Below are 22,209 nucleotides of genomic sequence, written 5' to 3' on the forward strand. Positions count from 1 at the left end.
TCTGTCCATCCCCCCGTTAATACAGCATCTAAGGAGACATATTTAAAATAATAATAATAAGAGTACAATTGACATTTTCAAAGCAGAAACACATTCCAGATTCCAATCTTCTAAAAATAACCTATTCAGTGATTTTCGTTAGAAATGCCACTGCTTTCCCAGGGTTATTTTTGCCTCCTGCTAAATGTACTCAGGAGTAGAATGTTTGACGGCGTTCTCCCACAAAGCCCCTTCCCTGCCCAGGGACATGTGGTTGCCTGGTCTTTGCCTGGCAGAACAATGGGATCTGGAGCTAAAAGTCAAGAGAGGTTGAAACAATGCTGGGGAAAAGTGCCTACTTACTTGATAAGGTGCGGTACACACTCAATGTTTGGAGTTTTGGAAGTGAAAGGCGAGGCCACGGATGCCTCTTGCTCTGATAAAGAGATGCCCACATGAGCCATTTTCAAAGCCTGAAAGCAAAGAGTCAACTTACTGTGGATGCGCACTCACGTACACACTCTCCTGAGGGCATGCAAGGAGAGGCCAGTTAAGCTGGCCACAAGGTGGCTTGTGGGCCAAGCACTAGCCAGGAGATGATTAAATTTGGTTCTGCCTGCCACATAAGAAAGAGCTGGCACTGGGTCACCTACTCAAAGACGTGGGGAATCCAAGAACCAAATTCTATTTCATTTAGTACTGACGAATTAATCATTATGTAGCTTTGGTCAAAACCATCCCAAACCCTCTGCATCAGTTTCTCCACCAGGAGGAATGGAGATGATGTGTATCCCAGGGGACATTATCTCTTAAAGGGCTCTGAGCAAGTACAACTAAGAGTGCGACGATGGCCCCACTCCCCGGCAGCTACTTACCCCACAGTCATTGGCTCCGTCACCACACATACCTACAAAGTAACTAAAAGGGAACCGTGTCAATTGTAGAGGAGATCAAAGCAATCTTGACTGCTAATTTCTCTAATTAAAAAGATAAAATGAGCTTCATTACTTAGGGCTCAAACTTATTATCTATTTTAAGGGAGTTTTCCTAACAGTCTGGTTTGACTAAAAGTAAAGTATGACTCGGCAGTTCCTACTATGGATTAAGGAATCCAACACACCGTTCCTGACCCCAGGGGTTTCAAGGCCACCTCACTGTCTAGAAAACAGCTCTGTCGGCTGTAAAACAGAATGTGGATGATTACATGACAACACTGCAAGGCGAGGAGGGCACAGGAATTGAAACCAGAAGATCTAGACCTTTGATCTGATCACGTTACCATCTTGACTATCATTTTACTCATTTTGCTATGAGTATTCGGTGAGGTGCTATATTCTAAAATGATAAACTAAAAATTAGTTGTTGGTGCTGTTAACAGTAACTGGAGAAGAAATCCACTGTGCCAGTCGTCACTCAACTCAAAAATGCAGTGCCAAGCCCAGGAGTTGAGAAAAGAAAATATATCCCCATTTCAGGATTGCTTTTTGAGGCTGTTCTTTTGAATTATTGATGAACATTATCGACAGTCTGCTTTTAAAGGTAGGAGGACCCTGACAGCATTTGCAGAATTTGCTGTACTTCTCTTCCACGCTCCTATGTAAGGCAACGAGTTTACTGTGTAGGTTTTTAATCCTACTTGATAAAAGAGGACTTTTTAAATATAGAAGCTTGCCTAGTGACTGAATCAAGTGAGTTGGAGGGTAGACTGGGAGCAAATAGGAGTTGGAGTCATGTCGGTCTGGTCCAGCACCAGAAGTAAGGGATGCCCCCAGACTCTGTAGGGTTCCATTAACAGGAAATAAAGGATGTCAAATGATGGGAGTGCATCAATGGAGACCCTTTGTGTTAGGAGCATTCTTCTGATTTAGGATGGAGAGGATGCTTCGGCACAAGAACACTTTAGTATTTTTAGGGCTATGTGAGCCACTCGTCATATGGACCTCCCTGCATCATAACTGTGATGATACTTTGTAAAAATGAAGTCTAAATTTGCATTGCATCTTCAGGAGCTGAGTTCAAATTACCTTTCCAGAATTATTTCTTGTGCCCCTTATGTTCTAGCTCAGTAGTGTTCTTAGCTCTGGATGAAAGGAACTTTTAAAAAATACTGATGTCCAAGCCCCACATGAGCAATTGAAACAGAATCTCTGGATGGTGGTGTCCTGGTATTGCGATTTCTTTCAAAGCTCCCAAGGTGACTGTCACATGCAGCCACGTTGAGAACCAGTGTCCTAACCAAACTGAGTGACTTCTTGGACCTCTTACACTCCCCTTAACTGTCATGCCTCCATGCACCTCACACCACCTGAACTGGTAAAGAACCTACTCCAGCTTCTGAAATTCTTCCACCAGACTGGATTTCTGCCCAGGAGACATTCTGGCAAAGATGGTCCCGTTGATCAGTATCTGTAAAGAATGCAAGAGAGAAATGTTTTTATCATGTCAGCTGGTCATACATAAAATAACTGATAACAGTCACAACACTGACTGGGTAATGATATGCGTGAATGAGAAAAAATGTTTCCAGGAAGTCCTCCTTAGGATTTTAAGACTGACATTGAGACTTCGGTCATCAGATAAGTGACTGGGGAGACCGAATCAGTAAATAATAATAATCAGTTAGTTAATAAACAGAGTTGATGAAAATGACAACCTACAGGTATTTAGCTCAGCTGCCGTAGAGATTGTGGTCCTGAAAAATCCTGAGTTTAATGGCATCTTACACCAACAGAGTACGAGAAATTGCAAAATAACAAGAAGCCAGGATCCCAGGAGGGGGAAAGGAGCAACTGCTTCTCAGAAAATTGTTCAGCTCTAGCAGAAAACCGGCCTAATGATGAGACAGTGACTGTCTGTGGTCTTTGACTTAACTGTACCATCTGGACTTGACCAGTTGTGAAACTCAGCTGCTATCCCAAATCTAACTTGGGCTATGAGACACTAATGGGCTGTCATATAAAAACCTACACCAGCTCCATCCACCTGAGCCCCATCCTACAGACTCTAAATTCTTCTATATTACAGCTGTGTGCTCCTTGCTTTTCTTGGCAGTGAATTCAGCTTAGTGTGAACTCAGCTTTAAAGTCTTCTTTATTTTTTCTTAATCAGTACCTAAGATAATGAGCAATTAAATACAAATAAATAATCTTTAGTTTACATTGGACACAGACTTTCTCTAGTTTGTTCACATGTTCCATATCTATAACTTACCTGCTCCCACTGTGGGTTTGTTCTTCATTAGAAAAGTTTTAAGTTTAAGACCTCTTCTATATAGAGGTCCTCTACCAAAAATTTCATGGAATTCTTCTATTCTTGGCCTGCTGTCCTGCATAATTGCTGAATTTTCACTATACTGTGAAACCTCTAACCATGGGAATACGGTGACAGCTGCCCCAGAGTAATCTGATCACTTGAGAAGTCACTAATACTTAAATCCTATAGACAATGGATACTTGGTTAATCAAGTTTACCCAGTTTAAATCTAGTAGCAAATGAGACAGCAGTGACCTCGGCAAACATATCTGCCTCTCTTACGATACATTCAGTAGGTATATCTAACTTATTTAGAGATTTGAAATTACTTAGGATCATGCTCTGAAGGTGACATTGTTAGCATCTTTACTGGGAGATTGGTACCCTCTTAGAACTTACCTTTGGCAGTAGGCTGCTGAAATGTTGACTTATAACCTGAAAGGATTTTCCACTTAGGGCAAAATGGTAACTTCCTTCTCTGCTATTATCAGAGATGTCTTCCCTGATGTTAATGTAATTGTCCTGCTGAGCAAGACACAGTTATTTCAGACTTGGTATAGTGGTTAGGACCACAGGCACACCTGAGAGAAGGCAACTATGGCAGTCTAGGTTCTCTCTTTAAAAGTCACACTCCAGCCCTGATTCCTCAGAGAAGCATTTTCTCTTTGCTGGATCAACCTTTGCACATCAACAGCCTCTAGTGACCAGGAGAATAACACTCATGTCCTGTCCTCATCCTGATTTGATCTCGGTGAGTCCCTGAGAAAAGCACATTTCACACATTTCAAGTGTAAAATACAAACGCTTTGCAGCTTAACAAATATCTCTCTGAAATGAAAACTTGTTTTTTTTTTCTTACAGAATTAATATTGTCCCACAAGGACACACAACAGAGACAGGATACTAACAAGACTAGAGACAAATGAATAAACTTTTTTTTTTTTCCACCCTGAAGACAGAGTCTGATTTTCCAGTGCACACAGCAATGTCTCTCCTAGGGACTGAGTCCTCTTTGAACTCAATGGGATGGCTGGCAAATAAGAAAACAATGAAAAGTTAGACTTGCAGCCATGCTCACTATATTCTTTCTAAAGACTTTTTTTAAGTTTAAAAGAATAAATTATTTCTAGCAGCCAGGAAAGCACCATAACTTAAAGCTCAGTAGAAACGGTATGGGAAACTGATATAATTGAGTTCTATGAACTGCATACATGTTAGACATTTGGAGAAGTATGTTGACCCTAGGTCACCTGTACACCTCTGCCAGTCAAAGCTGCTCCGTAGTCAACACTGGGTGACAAGTTAGATACCACGGCAGAAGGTCTGTTTTCAGGTGTACCTGATTCCTGTATGCCATGTGCTTCTTCTCTTCTACTAATTTCCAAGATACAGATGCTGATGAGGACCCAGGAGTTTCATTTGCTTCAATGAGAATGACTTTCTGGTTTTCAGAAACCATCCCAGACTTTCTGGCCACTGTTATTGCAGTCTGAAGATTGTCACCTAGAAAAAAAGAGAGTATCCCAAGATGAGGTTGACGAGCTAGAACCAATTCATGTAGAGCCTGGAAAACTAGGGTCAGGAGTTTAGGCCTTATTTTGGGTGTGAGGAGAAAGAATCTCTAAGGTCTTTCTCAGCCCTAATCTTCCATGATTTCATGATCCTTTTTCTTATTTTTGCTGCTTTTCATCTGGTTACCTCATGACCTACAGTATATTTTTGCCAGAGAGTGGGAAGTAAAATTAAAAAGGCAAAATTCAAATCTGTTTCTATCATTTGTTAACAGCTTGGTAAATGTTTAGCAAAACCTCACTGGTTTAATCTCATATCTCGTGGTTCCACTTCTAGCTAAAAGGGAGTAAACCCACTAGAATCTATTTCTCCCACTGATCACAGTGGAAAACTCTGAGGAAAAAATACAAACAAACAAACAAACCATAAATAAATAAAACTCCAAAACCTACCCAAGGACTTTGAAAAGTAAATATAAATGGCAGTATATGGAAGGGAATCAAATTTGGAGAAATAACCTATAAGATCAAGAGATTCTCAGCTCTTTTTCCTCTTTCCTCTCACATAATTTGGCCTAAATGTAAGCCCCAGTTCCAGAGCTCTGCAGATAGCTAAAACTCCAAGAAAAATCTAGTCTTTCTGGCCAGAGGAACCAGGAAAGGGGCACTGGAGGGCGGAAGAGTTATGAGGGAAATCCTGGAAAGAAGAGAGCTAGACAAGAAGGCTAATTCAGTGTATGAACTATGTAAGTTCTGATCTCAATCCAGAGCTGTGCATGGGCAGAACAAACCCAAAGAAGGATAGCAAAAGCTTCAAGAATTGAACTATGATATTAATCACTTCCCATGCCCCAGTTTTACTTGCTAAAATATCTACTTTAGAACTGAATAATATAATAGCTGAAATTTTAAAAATTCATTGGATGAACTCAATAGCACAAAGGATATGACAGGAGAGTCAGTGAACCTGAAGATAGATCAATAGAAATTATACAATCTGAGGAACAGAGAAACAATCTTAAAAACAGAAGAATCAAGACTGAAGAATAGCAAAAGAATTCATATTCATGTCATTAGAGTCCAAGAAGGAGAGGGGAAAGAGACTGAAACAGGACAAAAAATTTTTTGGAGAAATAATAGCACAAAACTTCCCAAATACGGTAAAAGATTTAAATTTACAGATTCAAGAAGCTCATTGAATCCCAATCAAGATAAACTCAATGAAAACCACACCTATACACATAATCAAGTTGCTAAAAACCAAAGATAAAGAAAAAGCAGAGAAAAACAATATATTACATATAACTAAGGTAATTTGTTGCCAGAAGATATACTCAAAAAGAAATGCTTGAAGTTCTTTGGGCTAAAAGGAAATGATATCAGAGTGAAACTTGCAATATAAGGAATGAAAACAGTAACAAAAATAATAAAGATCTGGATAAACATAAAAGTCGATTTTTTCTGCTCTTACATTCTTTAACTCTTGACTGTTGAAATTAAAAACTCTAACATTGTCTGGTGGGGTCTCACTGTATGTCATACACAGGACATCTATAATGTAAAGGGGAGAAAGTCAGGGACATTTATGATTATACAGCTATGTGAAAGGGTTGGTAAAGATGTTGTGATTCCTAGAGCAACCACTGAAAAAATAAATAATATAGTAACAGGCATGGCTTCTCCTAGATTTCTACCATAATACTTTGAAGATCCTTAAAAGAGCTAACTGGTGGGAAGAGGATGCTCCAGCCTGAGATCAGAAGAGGACAGGGAGCCTTGAGATGGAGAGGTTTCTTCCACAAATCTCAGCAGGGTAACAACAGCCCGTCCGCTTTGCCACAAAGCCTGTGAGAGGCATCTTGTTTAGGATGTGCAGCCCAGGCCTGAGCCTTAATCATCTGGCAAAAAAAAAATACAACAACCTACTTAAGAAGTCCCGGAAGCTAGGGAAGGAAAGATCAGGCAGAACAACCAGAACACGTCACTAGGGAAGTAGGATCGCTGCTGGAGACCGATGAAAGCTGCATTAAAAATAATGAGAGTTTTTTAGATCCACTCCTACCCCAAAACACAATTTAAGAACATCACAATTCAAAAGGTGATTTGAAGGAGATAATCGTCATTTTTGATACTGGAGTTTGCGGTTCGGAAAAATTGAGTGCAAGAAAAAAAATCTTAGAACACAAAGCAAAACTATAAAAATATGAGAGCTACATAAGATCGGCTACAAGGATGTACTGTACAACACCAGGATATAGCCAATATTCTGTAATAACTGTAAATGGAGTGTAACCTTTAAAAATTGTATAAAAATTAAAAAAAAATGAATGTTACAGGAGAAAAGATAAGAGACTGAGAGGATAGATGCAGAATAACAGAAATTCCAGAAGGGAAAAAAGAAAGAGAGAAAACAAAAGGCATTAGTTAAATGAACAAGGGAACAAATTTTCCTGAGAGGAAGAAGACAGATTTAAAGTGCTCACCATGCTTGAGACTAAATTAATGGAAAAAGATAAATATACAGGCACATCCTGGTAACATCTCTAAACTCCAAAGTTAAAGAAAAAAGATTATATATAAAAATAACAAGTTACCTACAGTGAACTGGCATCGGACCTGTATATGCAATACCCCAAACCAGAAGACGAAAGACTAATACCTACAGACCATTAATAAAAAAGGACTAGAACCTAAACATTCTATACCCAGGCAAGCTATCACTCACCTGTCAGAGCAGAGAAAGATATCCCAGGATATATAAGAAATCAGAGAGCATATCATCCTTCTATCCCATCCAAGGACAGTTCTTCAGAAAAATTACAACCAAGCAAGGAAAGAAACAAAGCAGAAATTTCAATGTGAAGGAAGAGGTGAAGAGGGCGGTGGAGAGTGATGAGTTCTTATTTCTACGTAAATCTAAATGGTTAAGGATAGATTCTGAGAATGTGTAAAATAAGTGCTAAATCAAGATTTTTAAATGGGAGGGCCATACGTAAGGGGAATTCTAATAAGTGGTAAATTAATTCAGCAACACCTAGAAATTGGATCAAGGGGCTAGAAAGGGAGACGGTAAAAGTGATCCAAAAGTTTCTTGGATTGTGCGGGGCTTTTTAGGGGGTGGAGATGTACCAAAGGGGAGGTGAACATATTCTAGCGCTCCCAACACAGAACTGGGTTCAAAGGAAGCAGAGTGGGGAGAAAGTGCCTTGGTGGGGAAAGATTGTATCCTGGTGCTACAACGAACCAAGTCGAATGCATCTGAATTATGAGAGCAGAGGAGGAGAAGGGAACACATGCTCAAAAAACATGACTGCATTAGGAAATCATTTACTCTTCACTCAAGAGCTTTCATTAAGAAATTTCACAAATTTGTATTCTATATCTATGACTCTGCTTCTGTTTTGTATTTGGCAGGGGGTGGGAAGGGACAGAATGGGATTTCAAAATTATGTAGAATATGTAGACTAGATAAACAAGATTATACGGTATAGCACAGGGAAATATATACAAGATCTTGTGGTAGCTCACAGTGAAAAAAAATGTGACAATGAATATATGTATGTTCATGTATCACTGAAAAATTGTGCTCCACACTGGAATTTGACACATTGTAAAATGAGTATCACTCAATAAAAAAAATGTTAAATAAAACAAAAAATAAAATAAAAGTTCATGACAGAAAAAAAAAAAAAAGAAATTTCACTACTTTCTCTTGTGTGATCCTTGCTCACCGCTCCCTTGTTTGCAGTTTGGGGTTTGGGAGTAAGACTAGAGGGGACAGCATTTTTTAATCTCCAGAACTGTAGATCTCATTGATGGGCCTTCAGTGTAATTTACAGACCATGCTGACCGAGCATTCTTCTTCTAACATTTAACAATAAAAATCAACATCTTAGCTGGGAGGGTAGAGCTCAGTGGTAGAACGTATGCTTAGCATGCCGAGGTCCTGGGTTCAATCCCCAGAACCTCCATTAAAAGAAAAAATTAATAATAATAAATAAATAAACCTAATTACCTTCATCCTCCCACTATCCCTCCCCCCCCAAAAAGAATAAAACCAACATGTTTGCCCAGCTCATGTTTTCTTATTCAGGTGTTAGCTCAAATGTTCCCTCTCAGAAAGGACATCTCATCTAAAGTAGCTGGTCAGACACACTTTACCACATCACTCTGTTTTGTTTTATGTATCTCATAATATTATTGCCAGCTGTTTATTTGATTGATTGATTGACTGATTTTCTATCTCAACCCATGTGAATGAAACTCAGTGAGAGCAGTAACTTTGCCTTTTTTGTTGCCCATCTCCTGTATCTAGAATAGTATTTGGTCCATAGTAAGGAGTCAACAATATTTGCTGAATGAGTGCATTTCTGTCTATTTCCCCATCAATTTTTTCCTGCTTTCACACACACTCGTTCTATACCTGTGATCATGACGGTCCTTATCCGGGCAGAGATGAGCTCTTCCAGGACAGGTTTTGTTTCTTCCTTTAATCGATTCTCCAAGATCAACAGTCCTAAAAATATCAGATCTGATTCTACCTGGTCCCTAGAAGTATATGGATGATTGAACAGAAATCACACATTAATAGTTCTTCTTATAGGAAGCAAAACAAAGACCAAGATAGCTCTCTCTCTGTCAGAGTGGTCCCCACTCAGTCATTCAAGCACCATTCCTGAGGCACTGAATATGTGCAGGAACCATCCAGAAAGAAGACAGGAGAGGGCACAAAGGATACAAAGACGTTTGCTCTGACTGAATCGAGAGGAAGAGAGAATACTTATTAAACAAAACATTTGCTTTAACTTTTATAGACAATGAACTTAAATGACCACGAAGGTGCTTTCCATACGCTGTAGTGATTTTCATCACCTCACCTTTAGCAACCACCAGAGAGGTGTTCTAGCTCTGGTACAAAACATCATGAAAAATAAAAGAAAATACCAGTTTCTCTAGAAACCAAAGCTATCATCAATACTGTTTTAGTCCAGGAGGTATGAGGCTATAATCTCAAAAGAAAAGAAAAGGAAAGAAAAGAAAAGGAAAGAAAAGAAAAGAAAAGAAAAGAAAGGAAAAGAAAGAAAAGAAAAGAAAAAAAGAAAAGGAAAGAAAAGAAAAGAAAAGGAAAGAAAGGAAAAAAGAGAGTCCTTCTAAGATCAAGCTTCTCTCTCTCTCAGTTGGTAGCACTGCTCTTTTACATAAAGTGTGCATGTTTCTGCAAACAAATAATTCTCTTATGCTCCTGTCCACCACAAGAACATTTCCAAGATATTCTGCAGGACCAGTAGCAGGGGAGTACTTCTGGGTTGGGAGTTCAAAGATTCTTCCATGATTCATTTATCTGAGACCCAGAAACTTCTAGCAGACACAAGAGCAAGACACCAGCACTGCCTAATTCTGGACAAAATGCAGAGGAAAGCAGTACCCAGAAAAGCCAACCTGCCTTTCTTGGCATGTGTGTCTCAATGCTGGTCCTCACATCAGCCAGGAGCCTGGTGGAGAGTTAGGGACGCTCCCCAGGTCACTGCTAAAACCTCCCCCAGAGTGGCAGGAAGTGTACACAGATTGAATTGCTCACCTCAGAGCTGACTCAGAAGGATAGCATCTCCTGTCCTTCTGAACCTGGCATTTAAGTCTCTCCATAATCTGATTCCAAATGATCTTTCCAGCTTCATCTGTCACTAAATTCTTCATCTACTACAACCCCTAGCCAAGTTAGACCACTTACCATGGGTTTGCCTGCACACAGCTATCTCTAAACATTTGCTCTAAACTGCCATAAGACATTTCTTCTTATTCCATGGGAAAGGTCGTAAGTTTCCCAGGATCTTCCATTGAAATCCTTCCTATATCTTGAGGCCCAACTCACATGCACCTCCTCATAAAGACTTCCCCAGAGAGAAATACTTGCTCCCTCAGCGCATTACTTCTACCTCAGTTTATCTTGTATATTATTTGTCCACATATTATCATTTTTTGCTGTCTGATCTGTCTCTGTCTCAGCTCCTTAAGGGCCAGTTTGCCTGGTTCAATGACAAGTTCAACAACACCCACATGGTGCCAACACAGAGGAGGTACTCGGCAAATATCTGTCTTTTGAGGTGCTCTGCTGCCTGGTGTGACCTTTTTTTTTTTTTTTTTTTTTTTTGCCAAACTACCTAGGGAAATTCATTTCCTCTTTCAGAAATTCTACTGCCAGAGGTTCCTCATGGGAACTGAAGTCAGCCAGTCTGTTAAATCAATGACCATTTACTGAAAACCTAAGTAAGTGCAAGGAACAGGGCTTGGGAAGTGGGGAAGAGAATAGGCAAGGACTATAGTAACTCCTGACTCCAGAGATTTCACATGCAATGGGGATGGCAAGATGACGCATGACCACCTTGGCTATATAGAAGGCTGGGAGGAGTATCGTGATCATGTACACACAAGAGTCCTACAGAGTCGGAGAGGAAGGTGTAATCATTTTTAGGTGGAGTAATTGGAGAAGCCTTCCTGGAGGAGGTGGTATTTGAGCTGGTCTTTAAAGGATATCCTAGCTGATGCCTGATGAAGGTCCTCCAGTCTTTCTGGTGGCCCTCATACACAGGCCTCAGGTTTTAGACATTTTTGGAGATAAGAATGGTGCAACCTCAAGGCACCAGATCAGGCCAAGAAAATGGCTCCAGAGTCAAGCATCTGACAATGTGTGCAGCCCCTTTTGACACTCGTATTTCTGTTCCTCGGGCACAAAGCTGTCATAGGGTTGAACACACTGTAATTAGGAGATCAGCATTCTAATCCCAGCTCTGCAACTACCTTGCAGTGTGACCATGAGTAAATCACTTTCTTTATCTGGTAATCTCTTTCTTGTTTTGTAAAAGAAAGTGGTGAAACTAACGAATCTGCAAAGTCTGTTCTAGCTCTAACATTACATGGTTCTTCTTTTCATGAGTATTATAATATCAGCGCTGGAAGCACTTTGAGTAAACAGACACACACACACACACACACACGTCAGAAAGAATGTTCTGCTCTAATCAGGGATTAACAAAGTTTAGGTAAATTAACTTAGCTAGGAGTAGGTGTGTTGGTACTGTGGCTTTAACACAGGAGGGGCAGATTGATGACCTAAGATCAGATCCTGCTAGTCAACTTGTGTACAAAACTTACCAGATTTTGAAAAGTTGGAATTTCAATGCTGTGGGCCAGGGCATGTCTCTTCTGTGTGCCACAGCCCTCACCATGCCCCATTGCTCATGGGCCTCCATGTGCTCATAGGCTTTGTTACATATGCCAGCCCCAAAGTCATAGGTTTGAAACTTACAGATATGGAAATATTTTACTATAATAATTAGAAGCAGCAGCATAGTAGCCAGAATCCTGACATACGTGTCAACAGGCTCTCAGGAAACAGAATTCCATTCCCAATTCTGCTACATCCTGGACCCAAGTTTCCTCTTCTTTAAAATGGGAGATCCAATCTCAAAGCTCACTTGTAGCTCTCTGACTTGAGTGACCTGGGTTGATTAAATTACGACAAATATCCAGAACTATAATAGCCAAAGTTTTAAGGGTCACATTAATGTGGACAGGGATCCCGTAGTCAATGACTTTGGAAGAGCCACTTCCACCTTTGAGCTTCAAACTGTTCACAAAGTGACAGGGTTGGGACACATCAGTGATTTTAGCAGGGGCAATACTGCCTCTAGAGGACATTTTAGAAACAATGTTAGACATCTATGCAAGATTTTCAGAAATGACCAGTGCCCAATGAAGAGTTACCCTAGCTCCTATATGCCTTTTAAATATTTTCCAGGACATTCATGGACACTAACAAATCATTTATACTTTCCTGAGCCAGTACAGGCTTACACTGTTTATTTTACACTATGATTTTACTATACAGTATACTGTATTATTATAGTGTGTGTGTGTATATATATATACATATATATATATATAGTAGTATTATATTAAGCATAAATAAAACTGTTTATACTTCCTCTTGATCAGTTTTACATATAAACACAAAGTATTTTTGCCCATTTTTAATATTCTATTGAGTTTTCCAAGAATGTAACTACCATGTAAATTGAGAGCAAGTTATATTGCTTTATTCAGTATTACCAACAGTTTTTAGCCACTTCACAGAGTCACCTCACTGACAGTAAGATGGCTGATGGTATTTGAGACTCAGATGTATAACATACCTGTATCAGTCTGCATTCCTAGCAGCCCCAATAATTCTACACGCAGGTGCAACCAACGTACTGCTTCACTTTGTTTTAGTGGAGTCAGCTGAGTATTTATTGAACTATCTATTACTTTTTGTAATGCATTGTAGTTTTTGCTTCAATTTTCACCATATAGGAGGGCATTATATTTCTTTTTCACAGAGAATATGTACAGATCATGTTACATATGAATTTTAGTGTATTAAAGGAAGTGGTACAAAACACAGTTACAATAAGAGAATGTTGAATCTGACAGTGTTGAACACAAATATAGTAGATCTCCCAAATTTAAATTCCTAAATAACAAAATAAGTCGCAGTGTGATAAATAGTGGCTGACATACATAGAGTATTGGACATGACACTGAAAATGAAATAAACACCATGGCCTGAAAACCGTGGAAAATAAAACAACAATAAATTTCAACTAATAAATTAATCCAGTCCCTTTTAGCTTTTGAGCATTCCTATTTTAATCTATACATATTGAAACTATCTTTAGAACGGCTGCTCCGAAGCTTTTCTTGTTTCTCTACAAATTTATCTAGATTATGTGTTGAGTCCAAGCTATATTTATTTGTTTCATTTAGTTTTGTATTTCTCAAGATTTTTTTTCCAGATAAGCATTATGTTTTCTGATTTTCAACTAATTCACCAACTATAATAAAAAATCAAGATAATAAAATACCAATATAGCAAAAAATTAAATAAAATATCCCAAATAATTAAAAGTCAAATATTTACATTTGGTTCAAAAGAAAGACACAACCACAATTTCAAGCTCTCTGAAACATGGGTTATATTCCTATATGTTTTCACAAAGCTATACAATCACATCATGTTTTACAATGTACACAGCTATTTATCATCAATTCTCCCAGTCAGTGTTCACATCAGCTTTGTGATTTAGGCAAAGCAGGGGTACTATATCCCCATTTACTAAGTTCAGAAACATTTCACGCACTCAAATTCCACAGGCTATGTTACTAAGTCTACTGCCCAGTCTGGTACATCTTCCCATGAAACCATTCTGCTTCATCAAAATTCTCCCCATCCCATTTACCTCATCAAGGCAGTGGTATGGTGGTCCATTTCCAGCTTTTTGTAGGCGAGTCCTATGACCCGGAAGCCCTGTGTCGTGTAAATCTGAAGTTCACTAACAAAACTAGTTGGTACTGTTCAGAAAATAACACAAGATTAATATGCAATATGAGCTCAGCTGGCACTGGTGGTGAAATTCTTTATAAACAGATCCAACTCTTGCCCAAGAATACACACCTCTAGGAAGGTACACAAACAAGTCAGTGGGAACCCTCAGTAGAACTATATTGTCACAGTTGACCTCTTGGGAGCCAGTGAAGTGGAAACAAAAAGGAAGCATTCAAAAAATAAAAATAAAAAAAGTGTATAATCCAAAGAGTTTTACCAACAAACATTGATTTAGAGTCTACCATGTGTCAGGAATTAGCTATGCAGAGATTGAACTGTAGGCTCCGCTCAGAGCATCTCTGTCTAGTAGGGTGACAGCCAGTAGACTAACAACACAATGGAATGAGATGACTGCTATGATTCAGGCAATTTGCAGCATGCTATAGAAGCCCTTGGTGCATCTACCAGACTGGGAGGAGGTGGTTAGGTGGAGAAGGGAAAGGGCATTCTGGCTGAGGGAGCATCCCGTGCTCAGGCACGGGGACATGAAACAGCAAGCCTTGAGTAGTTAGTTCAGCTCACAGGGAACACAGGAGTGGTAGATAGGAGTGGTAAAGAAAATTTGGAAAGTTTAATAGGATTCATATCATGAGTGCCTTATGTATAATACTAAAGGAGTTTGAGATTACCTGGAGCCTATGGGAAACAACCAGAAAATGAAAGCAGGAAAGTGACAATAGAGTTATACTATGTGATGGGAAAACCAATCTGGTCACAGTATGAAGGGTGAATCAGAATAGGGGACACTGTGGGCAGACAGCCAATTCACCAACTATTGAAGGGATCCAGTGGAGGGATGAGATGGGGTCCTGAGCTGATGGAGTCACAGGGCCATGGATGAGCAATTGACAAGACAGGGATGGGGAGGAATCTGGGAAGAATCCTATATTGGGGTTGGGGAGTGGTACTATCATTCACTTAGATGGGAAATATAGAAAGTGAGAAAGATAAGCTTGATTTTGCTGTTGAGTTTGGGATGTCAATGAGTCATCCCATTGGTGATGGTCAGTGAGCATTTGGATTCATCGATCAGGTGCTGAGGGGACATATTTGGGGTGGAAATACAGATTTTTCCAGTTGTAATGTAAGTCTGTTCACTTACTTGTCTCTGGTTGGCAAAAGCTGGCCACCCTCTCTGGTGCACCTTTCATGAATGCCAGCCGGTCACCCCCCATCTCTTGGACAATGACCGTCATCCTCTGCAGGGCTGATGAGAATGGGAACTGATGCAGGATTGCAATTCCTTCCACTGGGACCTGGTGGAGGGATGGGGAATGGAGAGGGACACACTACATAGCCTCTAGCTTTGAGGAATTAATTACTCCTCCCCCAATCCTTATTTTACAAATAAGGGAAACAAGATCTCACTAATTTTCACATGAGGAAGTCAAAGAAAACATACGTCCAAGCTTTCAAAATTGTGGGCCTGTCGGGACTCTCCTTTTGAGTCGGACGTTTTGGGGTAGAGTGCAGGCAGGGCTTACCTGGCTGACTGTCTTGCAGGGCTTAACGACCATGGCATATGCCGGCAATCCCTTGATGTGGAAATTGTCCCCGGAAATCGCCATTTCCTATTTCAAACAGGATAGGTCACTGTAGAGATTTATTTCTTGTTCCTCCACTAATACAGTGCTCAACCCCTCCCCTGGAGAAAATCCTCAGACCGGCACAGTGTACTCCCCTCCCTCTGCTACATGGAGGTGAATCAGACTTAGTTCACCACACACACACAAATAATGCATCGGAAATGCTGTGGAACTTGAAGGGCAGATACTTCTGAATTATTTGTACAATTTATCCTGCTTTCTCTGCTAGAATGTGCTGAACAGAGGCTCATTCTCCATTTTTGAAGGGCTTAACTTGAAAACAGTGAGCATGAATAGCCAGACTTACTGTGTGTGAGGCAAGCACCTTACTGTCTTTCTTCTCCTGATGTTCAAGGCTGCTTCTGCTCTTCCTTCTCTGTCTAATTTGAATTGACGGTCCTCAGGGTACAGTAGGACAGGGACTGTGATGTACGTGGTTAATGTTCAGTAAACACGCGGTAATTGCTATAATAACGACCCTAAATTATAGTCAAAGGAACCTTTTACCCAAAGATCCCAAAATGTTTTATAATCATCTCATTGACTGGAAAAAAAAAATCTCAGAGAGGAAATTATGATCCCTACTTAAAGATACAGAAAAGGTAACCCAGAAAGGGTGGAGAAAATTCAATCAGACTGCTGCAGAACCATGCCCTACAACAGTTGGAGGGGACCCGGAAGATGTCTCCTTCGGTGGACTGGATACACATGTATCGCAGGGACCTAGAGCTGCACCAGGCTACGGGGCCACAGGAGGTGGGCTTGTAATAAGCAGGTGGGGGTGTGTGTTCCCTAAGCTGTGCTTTTACTCCCCATCTTTTATCTTAGTCAGAGCAACTCCAATTATTTGTTTGTTAGGGTGTTTTTTTATCTTTTATTTTCTTATTGAAGTACAGTCATTTTACAATGTTATGTCAATTTCTGGTGTAAGGCATGTTTCAGCTCATCATATACATACATACATTTGTTTTCATGTTCTTTTTCACTGTAGGTTACACTAAGATATTGAATATGGTTCCCTGGGCTATCCAGGAGAAACTTGTTGTTTATCTAATTTATATATAGTAGTTAGTATCTGCAAATCTCCATCTCCCAATTTATCCCTTCCCACCTCTTTTCTCCCCTGGTAACCATAAGTTTGTTTTCTATGTCTGTGAGTCTGTTTCTGTTTTGTAAATAAGTTCTTTTGTGTCTTTTTTTTTTTTTTTCTGTAGGGTGCTTTTAAATAAGGTTTCCTTTTAAAAAAAGATTCCAGGTTTTTTGTTTCATTTTGTTTTCTGTGAACAGTGCTAGTCTAATTCAGTCCTCTCATTTTAAGGCCACGGAAGCCAAAGCCCCGACAGCAGAGATGACATCACCGAGTCAAGGAGTCAGAGCAGAGCCAAGACTAGAACCAGGAGGGCCAGATTCCTTATCATGAACGAGACCATTTATTCTGAAATCTACTTCAGAGTCTCAACAAAAGCTCTCATGGTTTTCCTTTTTATTGTTTCTAGTCTTTGAGACAAAAATCAATACTAAAGTAATAGTAATAAAACTCCTGGTACCAATGAGTTATCCTAAGCACCGGGGACAGTGCTGTTTCCTAATATTCATGTTCTAGAAAACTTTGAAACCAGACATTGCTCATACTACAATTAGAAAGATTTAGAATTAATTATACAATAATTATACTAATACTATCCAGCCTGTAATATGTGCCAAGCTCAGTACCAGGGATTTTTAAAATGCATTATTCCCCTTTCCTCACAGGAACCCAAATATGGAAGTACTTGTACTGAGGAGAAAACCAGGCTTAGGTGAGTTCTCCTCTCACTGCCACTTGCACTCCATATTGGAGACCTCACCTTTTTATAAGTACTGGATAGCTATGATACAACCCATGTTGGTCTGGCATTGAAGAAACTACTTAGATTCTCTGCAGAGCACAGGCTTACCCAGGAGGTGGCTTCAAACATCTTGAGGTCCAGTGGGTCTCCCTGGATGGTCCCGTCCAGGAGGATCAGGGAGTGGCAGCTGGCCATGGCTGCACACAGAGGGCCCCACGGCAAAGCCCTGCCCGAGGCAAAGCTGTGGACTTCCTGGAAGCTAAAGGAGCAGAGGGAAAGGGCTTTAGTCCCACCCCTCCAGGCCAAAATGGAGCTTCTGGAGGGGACTATCTTTTTAAAAAGTAAGTTAATGTGCTTTGCTGCATTGCAACCCCACTGTTTAATCCCCCGCAGTGAATGATAGTGCTTCCTGCAGCCATCATCCTCACGTAAGTTCAATGAGTATGAGAAATATCCTGAGGTTCTTTCAAGCTCTTTCTTCCCTCTTCTCCTTACTTTCTCTCTGGCACCAATTTAAATCCAGGGATATAGAAAGAGCTAGAAGTATCACCCTCAGTTCTAAGGGCATCCACTCCCACCCGCACTTCCGGACCACTTCACTCCCTGTGCTGTGAGACAGAACAGGCGAGCTCATACTACAGCTACTGGCGTGTCTGTGTATCTCCCTCAGTGCATCCTTCAGGGCAAGGCCGTCTCCTCCATATCCCTCTCTCCAACATATCCGATGTTTGGTCCACAGTAAACAATCAACAACTATGTGACTGAATAAATGAATGAGTGGTTATTGTAAGTCAGAAAGATCCTAATGGCAAAGAAATGAAATTTTTAAAAAACATTTTTGAAAAGGCACCGCATTCCCCTCTTCCACCCCAGCATCTGGTGTCTGTATTGCAGCCATCATCACCACCGCTTCCTACAGAGTGACCTCATCTAAAACCTGCTGAGACACAACTCAGATGTCATATACAGGGTTCTTTCACTAATTCAGAGTTGAAGTCATCCAGTTTGGCCTGAGCCTACTAAAGGATGCCCTCTGCACCTTATTGCTCAGTACCTTCTTTAAGATGTAGCGCAGTAAGTGGTTCACCGAACAGTCCATCCTGTTTGGGGGACCCTCAGTGGCAGAAGGTGCTTCCTGGATTGGGGCAGAGTCTGCTTCTTGGAGCCAGTCAGAATCTACTTGTGCCTCATCCTCCACATGTCAACTCCTTTCAGATTCGTGGACCAGCCTGACCAACTTCCCCTTTTATACTCCCTTCCTCTGAGTTTACACAGGAACCTCTAGCTACGCCTCCAACATGCAGATTCTGGACTTCTGATCTTCCTAGATATTCTTTCTTGGAAAAGTTTTTATTTTTTACTTTTTGTCCTAGTTTTTCTTAAAACATGGTCCCCAGGGTCAGACTATCATATCTCATGACATGGATATAATCATTTCCTTAGGTTACTCTGGCCCTTCGTTCCTGAAACAAACACATCAGAGTGTTAACCTAGGCATACTTCTTGCTGCCTTCCTCACTCAAGCTTCCTTAAGAGTTCAAAAACCTCTTGACTGATTTCTGACCCTGTTGATCGTACCTATAATTATATATTGAAAGGTCAAGTTATCTCAGTGGTTTACGATGAGTACCTGGCATTTTCATAAACATCTAAAAGGAAGCAATCACCGTCAGTGATTAACACAGATCCTCAGGCTCACTCTGTGAAGCAAACACAGATCAGAAAAAAAGAATCTTATTTTTAAGATGGCCCACAAACTGTCTTCAGTATGTAATTCTGACTACATAGTTCTGAGTTCCTGCGGACTGGGCGAAACTCCGGTTTCCACAACAAACAGAACTCTCTGACAGCCCTGTCTTTGTACTTTTATTTGAATGTTTGTGACTTATCAAGACCAAGTCGCTCAGGTAGCCTTCCAATGGGTCTTAAAGTACCTGGTACATTGGGCAGACCCTCTTTGGAAAAGATGAAAATTATCAGAGATGAGCCCATCTTTTACCAGAAGAAATTAATAGCCTCTAAGTCAGGTACTGACTTCTTATATAGAATTGAATCTGTTTTCTCTAATTCTATTAATTCAATTTGTCAATTAAAAAATATTTTTAATTGAACTTTTAGTCATTTGAAGCCAACTTCATTTTTGAAGGAAGGAGGGGAGAGAGAGAGGGAAAGACAGTGAAGGCTGAATTAGTCTATCAATAATCGAAACATAATATCAATTGTTTTTATTTAAATTTGACAAGTCACTTTTAGAAATAGAAAGTTTTAAAAGTTTTGTGGATAATATGATGTCAATTCTACTGTCATTCAGTAGATGAATATTTGCAAGATGGAACACATTTTGCTCGTTTTAGATAAACAAACACTTATTGTGCGTCTACTGTGTGTGTTTGTTATAGTGCTATGACATGAGAGATGCAAATATAAATAAGAAAAAACTGCTCTCAAGCTGCTCACAAATTTGAATAAATGCATACTTTTTTTGTAGAAGCTGGAACAGAAGAAAAAATGAACAAGGAGACCAGGTATATATCCAAATCTATCTTCGAGAGAAAATGAAAAGCACTTTAGAAAGTTTAACACTTGCAACAGGCTTCTTCTGTAGATGAAAATGGTTAGAAGCACCAGGATTAATTTTTTTTAATCCAGGAAGTAGACTTGTTTAGAAATAGCATTTTAATATGAAAACGTATTAAACGTATATAATTAACACATTTCATGGATAAATTGTATGTCAGCAGCATAACGCAGGAAAGGTACCTTTTACGTAGAAGAGGCTTTGTGATTTTGGTTGCGAGTGTGAGAAGGAAATGCATTCATTAAAAGAACAAAACCTGAAATGAACTGTACTTAATTAAAAAGCAAAACAGAACCTGAATGTCAAATGCTTCGTGTTCTGATCAGGCAGGAAGTTGTAGTGGGGAGAAAAAGCAGGCTGAAAAGTAAACTCAGACAAGAGGGCCCCGGGAGAGGTTACATGCAACAGTTTACCACCCTGGCTGAAAGCTGCCCAAACTGAGTCTTTTCTGGATGGAAAAGAGGAGTTTCTGGCAGCCAGAAGGTGGAGCTCCCAGAACTAGAATATGAAGGAAAATGAAGTGTACCAGGTGTGGTTCCCAGGTGTTTCTCTTCCTGAAATTCAGTGTCTCTAAGTCAGGGCAGTGTTCTCCCTCCTAGCACATGCGAAGGCTTCCGTTTGTGCGAGCACGTTACCTTCTTGAAGGACAGTGTCCTCTTATTGTCCAAAGGACGCACTCTGGCCCCTGACTAACATGCTGAAAGCAAATCACATTACAGTGAGGATTTGAATGCAGTGTTGAAACTTGCCCTTCATCTCCTGGGTTTTGTGAGTGTCCTGGGGCTGGGGTGCGGGAAATACGCATGTTTTAGTGAGCTTTGGAAGTAATCAAGAAGAGAAATTAAAGGAAGCTACTCTAGCAACAATTGCTCACCAAAGCCAATGCTAAAATCTCCCCATCACTAACATTCTGTGGGGAAAAAAATGTAGAGTTCTGGGAAAAAAGAAACTATAGTGCATTCAGTCCCAAATACTCACCCATTCCCATCACAGGGCACGACTCCCCAGAGATCCAAGCCATCCCTTGTCAAGGTGCCTGTCTAAACAGAAACAAGCACTCGGTTTACTCTGAAGATCCAGTAGCCCCCTAGTGACAATGATAAATTATATTTTAACAGGAAAATAAATGTCACAATCAGATTATCAACACCAGCACTTTAAGAAAGGACAGTAAGGTGGGTATCAGGAGTCCTGGGTGGAAGCTTTGAGGAACTCATACCAGTTGTATGACAAGCTGGCACTTAATCTCTTTGAACGTTAGCCTTCTCAGCGATAAAGGAAGAAAAGGGTACCTGCTTTCCATATTTCAGAGGCTTGTTTCGAGGATTTAATGGAAGACTGAATGGATGGGAGAGTCCTTCGTAAGCCTGCTAGAAGCTATAAAAGGGGTGAGCTTTAAAAGCGTTTCTAGCACAAGTTAAAAGTGTATCTTCAGAAATAAGTGATGGGAGTAGAATTTTTCACTATTCTAAAGAAATAGCTTGCTATTTGACACCTATTTGGTAAAAAGGTGCTTGTTGGCATTTCTCTCAGTGCGGTGTAATGATGAAAAGCTTAGCGCGGGTTAAAACACCAGCAGTGGGACCAGGTTAAATTATTTAATCCCTCTAATCATCGGAGCCCTTATCTATAATATGGTCATAATTATATAGGGGTGTGGGACAATTAAATGAGATAATACAAAGTGCCTAATTGAATATCTGGCATAGAGTAAGAGCTGATAACAATGATAATTACTCATAATTATTACTTATTTTTCATTCAAATTCAGGTCACAATTATTTCCCCCACCCCTGTTTCTTTTTCCAAGTCTGAGGATAACATGACCCAAGAAACAGAATGTCTTTCCTCATGATGCTAGTTTGATCATAAAATAATACTGAAGTGGTGGCAAAAGCCATGTTAACCTTCTGTTCTTGGTGAGCTTTCTGATATTCCGGTAATTATAAAACACAACTCTAATCCCATTAACTCTTGACTATCAAAATCCTTCAATGTACTGTTTAACAGACCCAGAGCTTCAGTTTGGGAAAATGGGAAGTCCTGGAGATGG

The 22,209-nt window shown here is 40.1% G+C and overlaps 1 protein-coding gene across 2 annotated transcripts in view; it reads right to left on the reverse strand.

The window, feature by feature from the left end:
• Window positions 1–22,209, reverse strand: part of ATP13A4 (ATPase 13A4) — a 118,290-nt gene that overhangs the window by 22,995 nt on the left and 73,086 nt on the right. The window contains exons 14-24 of one of the 2 annotated variants that reach the window (XM_031453421.2): window positions 21,135–21,196; window positions 17,687–17,837; window positions 15,648–15,734; window positions 15,266–15,419; window positions 14,018–14,129; window positions 9,166–9,290; window positions 4,571–4,734; window positions 3,631–3,756; window positions 2,306–2,385; window positions 855–897; window positions 343–452 (exon numbers count right to left, since the gene is read on the reverse strand). In XM_031453421.2, coding sequence (XP_031309281.2) covers window positions 343–452; window positions 855–897; window positions 2,306–2,385; window positions 3,631–3,756; window positions 4,571–4,734; window positions 9,166–9,290; window positions 14,018–14,129; window positions 15,266–15,419; window positions 15,648–15,734; window positions 17,687–17,837; window positions 21,135–21,196 — 1,214 coding nt within the window. The remainder of the gene's footprint in view (window positions 1–342; window positions 453–854; window positions 898–2,305; window positions 2,386–3,630; window positions 3,757–4,570; window positions 4,735–9,165; window positions 9,291–14,017; window positions 14,130–15,265; window positions 15,420–15,647; window positions 15,735–17,686; window positions 17,838–21,134; window positions 21,197–22,209) is intronic. The other variant, XM_031453425.2, reaches the window with a different exon arrangement.

This window comes from Camelus dromedarius, chromosome 2 (genome assembly GCF_036321535.1).
Source record: "Camelus dromedarius isolate mCamDro1 chromosome 2, mCamDro1.pat, whole genome shotgun sequence".
Classification (NCBI taxonomy): domain Eukaryota; kingdom Metazoa; phylum Chordata; class Mammalia; order Artiodactyla; family Camelidae; genus Camelus; species Camelus dromedarius.